This window comes from Dendrobium catenatum, unplaced genomic scaffold (genome assembly GCF_001605985.2).
Source record: "Dendrobium catenatum unplaced genomic scaffold, ASM160598v2 fragScaff_scaffold_970, whole genome shotgun sequence".
NCBI lineage: Eukaryota > Viridiplantae > Streptophyta > Magnoliopsida > Asparagales > Orchidaceae > Dendrobium > Dendrobium catenatum.
Genome location: NW_021319432.1, coordinates 684,055 through 697,308, shown reverse-complemented (window position 1 = coordinate 697,308; position 13,254 = coordinate 684,055). Strand labels below are relative to the sequence as shown.

At 34.5% G+C, this 13,254-nt stretch overlaps 1 protein-coding gene across 1 annotated transcript in view; it reads right to left on the bottom strand.

Moving 5' to 3' along the window:
- The window catches only part of LOC110111273 (sodium/hydrogen exchanger 6), a 42,130-nt gene that overhangs the window by 4,056 nt on the left and 24,820 nt on the right, over window positions 1-13,254 (bottom strand). The window contains exons 10-21 of the mRNA XM_020843060.2: window positions 11,513-11,541; window positions 9,904-9,935; window positions 9,775-9,822; window positions 9,619-9,679; window positions 9,429-9,526; window positions 9,284-9,359; window positions 9,163-9,182; window positions 5,263-5,360; window positions 5,073-5,182; window positions 1,327-1,410; window positions 786-883; window positions 462-541 (exon numbers count right to left, since the gene is read on the bottom strand). Of these exons, the coding sequence (XP_020698719.1) occupies window positions 462-541; window positions 786-883; window positions 1,327-1,410; window positions 5,073-5,182; window positions 5,263-5,360; window positions 9,163-9,182; window positions 9,284-9,359; window positions 9,429-9,526; window positions 9,619-9,679; window positions 9,775-9,822; window positions 9,904-9,935; window positions 11,513-11,541 (834 nt within the window). The remainder of the gene's footprint in view (window positions 1-461; window positions 542-785; window positions 884-1,326; window positions 1,411-5,072; window positions 5,183-5,262; window positions 5,361-9,162; window positions 9,183-9,283; window positions 9,360-9,428; window positions 9,527-9,618; window positions 9,680-9,774; window positions 9,823-9,903; window positions 9,936-11,512; window positions 11,542-13,254) is intronic.

Genomic DNA, 13,254 nt, shown 5'->3' with positions numbered 1-13,254 from the left:
AAATTATGTAAAATTGAAATTAGATAGACTATACTATATGGATCTAAATGTAGTAAGAAAGAAGTAGTGATAGTCAAATTCAACCAAAAGTGTGAATGCTAAGTTGGTATTAGGACATACCTATAAAGGATAAATTATAAAAAAATTTATAGAAAAGAGATTGTGAAAGTATATCATTAATTGAAGTTAAATGAAATAGAAAATAGACCTAGGTGGTATGGGGATGTATAGAAGTAAAAAATGGAAAAAAAAATAATAAGGATTAGGGAGGATTAGGAAAAAGATAAGAGCAAAAGTAACATGGCTAACGATATAAAAGATGGTCAGAACCTGACATTAAATCCACACAAAGGCTTGCCCACGGTACATGAAGCACATTTTAATGCATGTGCTATGTTCCCCAAAGCTTATAGTTAACTGCAAAATTAAAGGCCTTAATTTAAGTGGTTATGCATTCTTACCGAGATCTTCGCTCTCATCATATTGGCTAGTGAAAAAAGGAGTAAGATAATTTTTGTCAAGAGCCGTGAAAGAAGCAGCACTGCAGCAGAACAAGAAAACAGTCCAAGTCAATGACGGAGTCAAAAAAATTTCTTTAGTTTTATAATTTGAAGAAGGCACAAATTAATTTTTTTATTGAAAATACTTAATAGTAAATATATATGATAAATATTTTTAAAATTTAGAGGGGAGGACCACGTGGCCCTTCGAGTTCCTCTTAAATCCAACCTTGGTCAAGCAAGCATAAGAAGCAATAGAGAGTAACTAAAACACAGCTAGTAAACCTTCTATGAAATTCTTGGAGTCTCGTTCTGAGCCTGCTTCCAGATGATGCCCCCTCGTCATAAGATGGGGCAATGTAGCCATTGCTCTCCTCAAAACTCTGGCAAAGATAGTAAAACAGTTAAAATTTGACAATGCAACAAACAAAGTCAACAACAGCAGCATTTCCATCAACTTTGTTGACGGGGAGACGAGCATTACGAAGGTAAAATAACTAGGCAACAAATGTTACAAATAAGAAAAAAGTAAAAAAAAAATAAATAAAAGAGTAACTAACCAGAAAATAAGTAGGACGCATCCACATGCTTACACAAGGTTTTATGTAGAATGAAAATCAGACAAAATGTCAAAGCAAAATAAAATAAACCAGTCGCTTCCAAAAGGATAAGAACAGATTTGAGCAAAAATAAATTAAAAGAGAGATGTTCTCAATTACATTCGTTTCTTAGATATATAAAAGCACCCATTCCGAAAAAAAAAAACAGATGCGACAAAAAAAAGGACAGAATGAAAGCAAATTTCTAACTTAGACTTATAAGATACCTCTCCAACTAAATCATCATGTACATCACCAACAACTTCCAGAGATTCCAGCACGGTCCCGGTAGAACCTCCTATTAGTAGTACCTAAATAATTCACAAAAAGGATTAAAGCACTGATTTTCTTGATCAAAGGCTATATAGCAACAATGTGAATTTTGAATACGAAAATTAAACGCCAAAGGCAAAAATGTACTTAATAGAATTAGAAAGAACTTAAGAATGATATCTATACACCCAAATATAAAAAAACCCAGCTCTTGCCAAGTTAACTAATTTACTCGATTTCATAGTCTCCAATCTACAAGAGAATTTGCCTCAAGCAGATCATCATAATCCAAGAACTCGTCCCCATAGGCAACTAAAACTTATCAATCAACAGTAGCAACTACTATCTATAAGTCAGCATTGACAACTATTCAAATGACTTATCAAGACAAACTATTGATCGTTAACTCAATTATCCGATTACTCGAGAGACTACTATATCAAGTTGAATCTTCCAACCAGGCTACACAATTATTATATTTTTGCTTAACTTTTTATAGCCATATATGTAATCAATTTTATAATGCTTAAGCCCCACTAAATCTATAAATAAGCGGTCAAGAGGTGAGTTTGATTACATAATTTTCTATAATTGAGCACATTTAGCAGAAATCCCTGAGCTTCTTACTCAAACATTATTTTTCCTCTCTACTTTCACATAATACTCTAAATATAGTTGGATGTTATTCATGGACAATTTTGAATTCAACATCCTAAAAGATGTGGTCTGCATGGAGCATACTAGTAACTAAAAGAGAAGTACTACATGAAGCAAAATAACATCTAATAAGAGGAGAAAGAATATGTTAACATGGAGATTCAAGGGTTCATGACTATTCATCAACTTGTTTAATTCAAGGAGAGTATGACTTGAATGATCCAAGAAGCATTGCAGAGAATGCTGAGAACCACTCATTGAGTATAATTGCCTGAAGGATCCTCTAATTCTTTTATGACGAGAAGGAGATTATCTAGAGATAGAGCATTGACCCCTAATTTAGACATGAAGAGACATATTACCCGAACAATGATAAGTTGACTTCGACCCTTCGTCAGGAAGAAAGGAAAATTAAGAATAGGTCATCAACTACCCATGCCTTCTCTGGGAATACCAATGAAGTTCAAAATCTCTCATATGGATTCGTACAAGGGAAGGATGGATTTTGCTGACCAAGTTGCTTTCTTTGAAACGATTCTTTCACTTCTTGATATTAGCGATATAATGATGTGTAAGCTATTCTTTATTACCTTCAAGAAATTGCCTCCAAAAAGCATGCAAGGGCATCATGTATGTGCATTAAAAACACAATTATGTCCCGTAAGCGCAATGAAGATCATGCAATTGCATCGCACAAGTGTGTCGAGAAATATACAAATGTGTCATGCATCTACATACAAAAATGTTTAGAACTGCTAAAGTTAAAATATTCGTATATGTTTCAACAAATATGTTAAATACTCAAACTTAAAATCTGAGAAAGTTACACAAACAATCTGAGAAGGTTACACAAACAATCTGAGAAGGTTAATATTCGTATATGTTTCAACAATTATGCGAGCTAAAATAAAAATAAATTTATGTTTGACTAATCTTGAGAAATGAAAAAAGCACTATATGAGTGCATCAATAGTTGTATAAGTGCATCGAAAATGTGCAAGTGCATCATGCAAATGCATCAAAAAACATGCAAGAGTGTCATGCATCTGCATAAAAAAAGGTGCAAGAGTAGAAATATTAAAATGTCCGCATGTGCTTATAACAAAATGTAAAAACATCTTAAGTGACATTTACCATTCCAAAGCTTAAAGTAATATCCATCTATCATTTACAACAATTTATCAAGAGAGATAAATTAAGAATAACCTCATCTCACAAAGAGCTCATATCTTGTTATGTGTATCAGTATGTTCACTCTCAAACAATCTCTTGCTAGTAAAGATGTGGCATATGACCTCTGAAGGTAATTTTGTTACCAAACGACACCATATGTAAACAATTACAATTGAGGATCCCTAAGAGGATAGGTTTTCCGTAAAATTACACCATTAAATTATAGTTACGACTAGAGCCCGTAAGTTTACCAGTGGCTTAAAAACCCTTGATTTATGAATCATAGGGTGTGCTTGATAGCACACAAAACCCTATATTAACCAAAATCGACTTAAATTCATCCTCTTCGACAAGCATTCATGAGGAGGGTGCCTTGGAAGAAGCAACATATGGCTGCAGACAAGGATCCATTGGTCGGGTTAGATCAACTAATACCGAGGAATAAGTACTATAACAACCCATGATGATGAAACTACAGGATCTTGATGAGGTTTGTCATCATTTCCCTCACCATCCACTGGTAGTAAATTTGTCAATCCTAAGCCAAATCTATTGCTACTATACGCTAATCACTTAGCTTCTATCTAACAACTAGCATTAATCTAAAATTCTTTCTCATCATCAATATGAATAATTAACCGAAGGGGTTTGCGCCTATAGGAAACCTGAAGCCAAATCATAAATCCCTCATAAAATCAGGGCAAAATTTCTGCGTAGTGTCATATCAACACAATTTAATATTCCATCTAATAAATACATCTAGAACCTAAACACTCTCAGCGAAGCCGAGCATGTCTTTTTTGAGCCCACACTTTTTACACATTCCTCTTCAATGATATCATTATTTAAGCTAACACTAATTGGATATGTAAATCCAATGTTCCTTTCAAAATTTCTATCTTTGCATGGATCATCAATCAAAGGAAAATTTCTAGCAAAATCCATATTCATAAAATGGAAATTATTCTACTGTCACATGCAGCATGTTTAAGGTTCACCATGAAGATGACTATTAAATTTTTAATGCTGCCCTGACATTTCAAGCATTTGGGATATACTTTAAATTATTTTTAGCATTACTAATATCATCAGATGCATCAATAAGATAAATGTTGTCAAAGGAAATCTGACAATCTATGGGACTCGTTTTCCTTGATGCTATTTAGTTTATCTGGAAGGAAAAGAAGCTTAGATGTTGTTAGGATAAAGCCAAAGATCTTAAGGTTCTCTAGTACAACATTATATCCTGACATATTTTAGGTACAGATACTCGAAATGGAAGAAAAAATTACAAAATTGCCTAACTGATGGCGGATTTCAATCTGCCTTGATCACCTAAGAAGTTAATAATGAGATTTATTTAAATTTTGTATTTTTCTTTAATTTGTTGTTTTGAGCATCTGGTTTCACTTACTATACTGTATGTAAACCTTATTTGTATCTCTTGATCTTTTACACTTTCCTTTAAGGGATCCTTGAACCCAGATTTTCCCAAAAAAAAAAATCACTCTACCTAGCAAATATTACTTCAGTTATTATCATCTTTCTTCAGATTGACAAATATACTGTTTCTTTCAGCTCAGATCTGTCTATTTTACTCGTTAACTCATTACCCTCTTATACACTTACCATTTTGCCTGTTTGGTAAATTTGTATATACATACGTCAATTTGCATATTCAATCTGCATTACAGAGAGGTGCTATGCTCAGCTTAAAAGAAATACTTCAGATCATTAATGGATGTGCCAATAAAATAATATTTAGGCAGAAGGCTAAATGACTGAATGAGATATATCTAAGAAAACATGAAGAAAGTCTCAACTTGTACCAACGAAAACTAAAGACAGGAATCTGTCATTAGAAACATACAGTTAGAACAACTATTGCCGTGGTAGCTGTGAATATTGTTTTTCCATGTCCTTCAGGAAGGTCATGTACAGATTGCAGAGCAAGGGCGAAGGCCATAGCACCTCTGAGTCCTATTCATGAGAAAAGGAACATAAGAATGCCAATGCAAAATAAAAACAATAAAGCAATCTATAGCACCAAGCCAACTTACCACTATACCAAAGTGCTTTCTGATGTTTCATGGGTATTTGTTGATTCGATGGCCTTGCCAAATTTACCAAGTAAGCACAGGAAAAAACATTTGCAGCTCTTCAAGAACATTCAACTTGTTAGTTTAAAAATAAAGCAGTTACCAAACAACAATATTTAAAATTTCCTTAATCCAAATAAAACTGCTGGTGGGGAAAGTGGCCAAGTTAAATCAGCATCCTTTAATATATAAAATGCAGCCACAAAAATTCTTGATGATCTAGTTCACCAAAATTGAGGGGTGGCTGATGTGAAACAACCAAGATTTTAAAGAAATAATAAAAGTCTTGCAAGCTTACTATTTCACGAATAATGGATTACAAGAAAAGATTGAAGAATTATCTCTGGCAAATTGTTCTAGTAATCAGTTGCAATTTAGAAGGACAAGCCAATTCAAAATAAAATCGACAATTCACAATAAAATCGAATGCACTTGTAATAACAATCCATAGGTTAATTGCCAAGAATTTTCACCTCAAGCTCCCTTGTATCTCACTCATGCTCTAGGGGAATAACTTAATGGAGAGAAGTCTTTGGCGAACTAGACCATGCCACTTAAGAGGATGGTGACGCCGAAGGCCTTGATCAGAGGAGAAGTAGCCGGAGAAGGAGGCAAGGTTGAATGTTCCACGAGTTGCCTCTGCACCGACGATCGTGCTCGTTGATCACCTCCGCTAGGTGAAGAAGGATGTGATCGATGTAGTCTTCAATGAACCCTTCTCTTCCTTGCTATGGAATTCATTTGGATTGGAGCTTCCAAGAGAGAGGTAGGAAGAAGATAAAGGGGCAGCCAAGGTGGGGGAGAAGAGGAGGGGCGGCTTGGGTGTGGACTTGGGTTAGGTTAGAAGAGGGGAGAGGGAAATTAATCAAAATATGAAATTAATTTTAGATTTTAAGTGGATTTGGCGGGATCTAATTTGAATTTTGAATTCAAAATTTCAAATTAAAGTGGGAATTAATGAAGCCTTATTTGGAGCCTTGAGTTAAGCTCCTAATTAAGGGGAGAAGTAATGAATTTTAACCAATTAATGGGTTGGCCGGCGGTATGAAGAGGAGGGAGGGAATTGTGGGGAGAGTTTTATGAGTTTCCAAAGCAACACATGGTAATTAGGAAAGATATCATGAAATCCAATTTAATTTGAATTTCCAATAAACTTGAATTTATGCACTTTCCTAATTAAGAATTGGCAAATAAGGAAAGTTTTTAAAATTTGAATTTCAAATTGAGGTAATTACTTTCCTTTTCTCTTGGAGCTAATTTAGGAAGAGAGTTATGATGATTGGAGGGTTTAATGGGTGGGCTGGCGGTGGAGTTTGGAGAAAGGATTTCGGCTGGCGATTATGAGGTTCTGGCCGGTGGTGGGGAGGGGTAAGGATTTAATGTCAAAGGGTTTGAGGATGGCATGAAGGTGGGTGGATTGGGTAGAGAGGAATGTGGCCGGCGGCTTGGGAAGGAAGCTAGGGGGTCAGGGTGGAGGGAGGAAGAAAGGGGAAGAATGAGATAGACCACGAGCCACAGACTCCTCCAATGACTGATGGGTATTGCGCTCGCCCTTACCTCAGGCTCTCTCTCTTCTCTCAAGCACACTCGCAAAGAAGAAGACAAAATCAGATTTTCATTTAAGCATTCATTAAAATTTGATACAAAGACTTTGGCCACTATATATAGGCCAAGCTAATGAAAATAAACAAATACGCATAAGCCCCATGGGCTAAAAAGCACTCAACTCCCTCACAGGGGTACAAAGGTCCACTGAAACAAAAATAATAAAATAAAACTAATACAATAACAAAGCACTCAAAAGATGCCTCCGATCTTGGCCGTCGATTTGCGATATCTCTTGTGATAAACATGTTGGAAACGACGACTGATGTCCTCATCAGTGGCGCTATTGTATCTCACGAGAACAAGGAAAAGGAAAATGTAATAGGATAAAATTGTTGGCAAGATGCACAATAATAAAGCTAAAAAGACTAAAATTTTAATTAATCTTGTCAATTACCAAGGGTAAAATAATTATTTATCATTTTGGCCATATTAGATAGTATTTAAATTTTAGTAGGGTTAGCATGTCCAGAAATTATGGCTTCTATTCTAATTACTAATTAATAGATGTATTTTAAAATAAGATGTATATGATGTAAATTAATTGCTTTTGGTTCATATAAATTTATATTTGAAGTTTATTTATAAGCTATATAATTCTTTTGATATTTTTAATTATGCAATGCTTCCATATCAATCTTTATGATGGATTGTTGGAATATTATGAAATGTAATGTTTATTTTGTGATAAAATCAGGCAGACTAATTTTTTACTCCTCCAATCCTGATTAATAAAAGTCAAGATGGGTGTGGTAGGTCTATTGTATGATGGATTGATAATTCAGGCAAACTAATTTCTAACTAGATTGTTTGCAACTGTTGAGTTTCATGGTTGACTGTAGAGCGCCAAAAATAAAATGGGGTGTGATATGTACAATCTAACTAGAAATTTTTATAAGCTATATTTTATTATGGGAGAGTGAGCATTATTAAATATGAGACTTTAGATATTCCAAGAGATATGATGAACTTCTTCATGCAAAATGCTTTCTCATCTAGCTCTAATTGATATTTTTTCTTTAATCTTATACATATTTTTCAACTTCATTATTATTTCTAGTTCTTTCATGGTTGAGTGGAAGTTAGAGCAGGGAATTATAATCTAGTAATTTTGCAAAAAAATTATGTAATGTTTTTTCTTCAAAGAGAAATGATCTACTTTAGTACTTGTTCTTTGTGACCTGGAGGTCGTGGGCTAGAGTAACAAAAACATGCTCTTTGTGATGCATGGGTAATATAGTGTGCATAAACCTCTCTAAAGCCTACATGCGTGGCAGCATCTTGCACTAGGTACACTTATGAGTGAATAAGGAGTGCATCATCACCCAAGTCTATTATGTTCGAGCCTCTATCCAAACATAAACTTCATTTAGAAGCAATGACGTCATATTATTTGTACCAAGTTTTTTCAATGACATTATCAAAGCCAAATACATAAGTCATTTTCTTCTAATCAATACAAATTTACAAAGGCCAACTTTGCTTTGCTTGAGTCAAACAGGAATCAAAACAAATTTATCAAATTCAACTTTACTTTGTTTGATTCAGACAGCAAATCCATGATGGCTCTACTCATTCGTAAATGGGGTCATGGGATCCCAACTTTCTTTGAGGGGTCAATTCAAGAACAAATGGATGATGATAAAATTCTAAGAGATAAATTTTCTTATTTTGATTCAATAAAATTCAATGCATTCCCAGATACTTGGAGAGTTTGTTGAATGTTTGCCTTAATCAAGAGGAAAGAAGTTGGTACGATCTAAACCAATATTGGAAAATTCCCTTTTACGCGCATCAAGATAGTGTGCTGATTTCGACCATTCAATAATGGATTTTTATAGGAAAAAGAAAGACGGAGTCAGCTCTTTAACAGGTAACAATAATAGAAGTTGAACAATTAACTTCATTAGCTTACTGGAAATTAGCTGGATCCGTTGGGATGAGAAGCCAAAGACTTTTAGCATGGTAAAAAACAATTCGCTGCACTTAACTGCTAAAAGCTCCCTATTTTTAAGCCTCGTCTCTAAGCCATGTTATCTAATGAAGAACAAGAATGTTTTACATGATTCAATAAACATTTATGTCTAAATTCTAAAAAACAGCTAAAAATCAGTTAAAAAATCTCCATGCCAATATCTCAAGAAAAATTTTAAAAACTCCATGGAATCAAAGGAGCATGAGCGAACATATTATTTATACTGTCCTGGTATAGATCAATAAAATAAGGGAGTTCATAAATGAGAGGCCAATACATACCTCGCAACCACTATGAACAGCTGCCCATTTATGAAAGAAAAGTCAAGGAATCAACATAAATGAACCCTTTTTTTTTTCATAGAATTATAGCTTCTGCTAAGAGATTGGTCTTAAAGGATACAATTGAGAAAAAGATAAAGCCAACATGTGACAAGCTATGCTGTTCGATGGCAATATCAAAACCCATATATATGAATCTGCAAAAAAAAAAACAATGATGTAAATGTTGCATATATGACGCCCAAGTTAATGTGCATGCTTCTTACATGAACGTTTCTGCAAGAGATGATATCAAGTGGAAAAAAGCAGCAACAAAATGTTGCGAACTTTCAGATAAATTTGAGAAGGTGTAGTGCTTCATAACCTACACTCAAAGGATGGTTATACGATGATTTATCATTTTATAGAATAAAATAAATAAATGGGAAATAAACCAAAAACATAAAGTTCACTTACAACTCCTGTGAACAAAATTGAAACAATTCCAGACAGACCGAGGCCCTCTGCGAGCATGTATCTGAAAACAGATAACAACTTAATAACATTAAAAAAAAAAAAATCAGGGCTTTTCTCAACTTAATAAAAAGACAGAAAAATTGGTTGCTTTCTTACGAAAAATAAGGGAAAAGGACAAATAGACAGCATTCCAAGTTCTGGAGACTGCATTAGGAAAAGTATTTTTTTTTACCAATTCATGCGGGTAATAGCCAGAAAATAATTCAAAGCAAGACGAGAACTTACTTGTCAACGTCAAGCCCTGCATACTTAAACAGGTGGTAAGTGGTTAAGAAATTACATATCCGTCTCATTGCACTAGGCATGCATGTTTTTGTTATTAAAATTAGGTAAAAACGAAACAAAACAAATAGAGAATTTCACGAATGTGTAAATAAAATACATGCCTAAACAATAGATTACTTGATAGAATGTGCCGAAGGCAAAAAAAAAAAGGACCACAAAACACAAAAAAGAAGAATTGCAACATAACATAATATCATTTAGGTGAATATCACCTAGTATCATTTTTGAAGGGTGATCAAGCGAACAGAAGGTATGCGGATCTCAATTTGTGGTTACTTTGACAGCAAAGTTGTTGAAAAAGTCAAAATATATATAAAAAAAAAAATTTTGGTGTGTTTGAATTTGTGTTACTTTATTAACAGATCTTGTTTCACTGAGTACATCTCTTTTATCATTTAAACTCCATCATGATAAAACATATGATAGAGATTTAGTGAAAATGGTCCCAATTTAGTCTCACCTTTAAAAACCATATTTAAGTGTTCTGCTTGATAGGTAATTCATGAATTCAGTTGTGTAGGTATTGTGTATGACCATCCATATATGAATCTTTAATCCAAATTAAATGATTTTAACGATCAGGCTGAATTAGAACAATTTTTAAGAGTTTAAGTACCAAATCGAACATATTAAATAATTTGGGACCAAAATGGTCCAACTTTCATTTTTTACCATGATGTAGATTATTAGGTTAGCAAAGTAATGGTGATCTACATAAGAAAATAAAATAAGACCCCAGTATCTATATTAGACACAACATAACCAAGGCTGACGTATGAACGAGTTCAATTTGAGGAACTAAACATATTTGACATAAGAGCCAGACCTTTAGTCCAAGCGCACTGAGGGAACAAAACACAGACATACATCTCAAACATATCAATCAACATTTGACGTTATCCGTGCAACCAAATGAAATAAAATAAAATAAAATAAAGTTTGACTTCTTAAGTATTCACCAGTCAGCTTTTTCTCCTGCTAATTATAAAGTTCAATCAAAGAATGTTTGCTCAGAAGTTATTGTGATGCACATTTGGCTAAGGAAATTGAAAAAATACTAAATATAATACATTGTAATATCTGTTATGCTGTTATAATAACATTAAAGAGATAAGAAAATACAATTAAAGAGACGGGTATAATTTTCCTGCCAATGTTGAACCAAGCTATGGCTAGCTAGACCACAGGCCTTCAGTTTCCAGCAAGATTTAAAGACAGGTCCAGTTTGACATCCAAACATGCAGTTCTTTTAAACTAGAGACTACACTAGAGGAATAAATTACTTGATTTATATACATAAACAATATAAATAGACTCCGTACGGCTCTGACAATTTTAGGCCCAAACTGGCATTGTAGCAATGGCAATATACAAGTAGCATAGGCTTAAAATATCAAGGATGTGAACAAATCCAGAAGCGTTTGCACAACCCAGGCCCACCTAAATTTATGTCCAGCCAGGCCATCAAGAAATAGAAGAATTATTAAAATATAAAAGCTAAGATCTAAAGAAAGAAGAGCAGCCAGAAAGGATGGTTTGAAAAGGATATAAGAGCAGAGATGAATCCAACTCCAACACCTGCACAAACATAGAAAAATTTAACTTGAATTAGCACAAAGTTTAAACCTACATAGAAAATGAAAAGACCACAATACTCAACTTCCTGTCATATGATCAAATGATGTCACGTAACAATGCAGTTTCATTAGCATATTACACAAAAAAGAAATTAAACAATTGAAGGCCAATGAATTAACATCATTGGACATATTCCGTTTCCAACTATTTAGATTGTATTTAACAATCCTCTTCAATTCCTTGCTGAGAGCTTGATGAAGTGATATTTCTATTTTGTGAAAATTTTTCTTCATACAATTTTCTAGCCATGTTACCTTCTCTAACCCTTAATTTATAACATTTCCCTAATAATTCTATCGACCGGCCTAACTTGTGCATCTTTTGACCTCCATTGTGCATACCAAAATACTAAAACCACATGTCTTCTTTCACTTATCCTCAAAGGATGTTACTCCCATCATCTTTCAAATAAATCACTTGACCACTAACCTTCTTAATATAACCAAACATTTTAACATTATTGTTTATACCACATTCAACTTAGCCATAAATGACTTCAGCTAGGTTGCAAATACATTTGCAGTTCCCACAAATACAGAAAGACATGCAAACGAATGTCTGGGGATGGTTATCCTTGTCCTGCAGTAGGGCTCCTCTGATCTTACTCAGCTACTCATCATGCTTGCTCTCACGCTTCAAGGCCTCCAAATCCACCACCATGGAAACAAATAAAGTCATAACCTGAGGGTCTTCACTATGCCCAAAGAGAGCATTTGTAGCTTTATTTTTCAAAATGGGCTTGTACTAGATCTCAAAGTCATAACCCACTGATGATGCTCCTCAGTAACCATCCTCGCTCTAATAGGAACTTACAAACTCCTCTAGTTGATCCTGACTATGAAGTGCCACCCCAAAAGGTAAGATCACCACTTCTGTATTGCCAACACTATCACCATCAACTCCCTTTCATACACTCATTTCAGCATGACCCTAGTGGTAAACACCTGGCTAAAATAAGCTACGGATCTCTGACTCTGCATGAGAACTGCTCTCAAACCATAGCCTGAAATCTGGTAGGGCTAACACAAGGACACTCGCCATGGCTTTCTTCAGCTACTCAAATGCTTGGGTGGTTGCCTCTCCTCTTTTGAAATTGTCCTTCAATTGCTCATGCAATAAAATTGTATCCCCTCACAAACTTCATGTAGTACCAAGCGAGTCCCAAGAATCCCCTCAACTCATTTAGGGTATTGGGTAGAGCCACTCCAACATGGTCTCTATCTTGAAGAAAAAAACTACATCTATTCTTTATTTTGACATCACATGTCCCAAATACTCCACCTTCTGTTGTACAAAGGAACACTTTTTGAAATTGGTATACAGATGATGCTCCTTCAATGTCACTAACAAGATCCTCAAGTGTTCCACATATTTTGCCTCAGACAAGCTATATACCAAAATGTCATCGAAGAAAACCAATACAACCTTACGGAGATGGGGCTGAAATACATTGTTTATAAGTGACTGGAAGGTAGCGGTGGTGTTGATAAGCCCAAAAGGCATAACTAAGAACTCGTAGTGGCCTTCAGAAGTCTTAAAAGAAGTTTTGTGAGTGTCAGTAGGCCGCTTTGTGATATGATGGTATCATGATTTCAGATCAATCTTGGAGAATATCACCACTCCACATAACTTATTAATGACTGGTATAGGAAA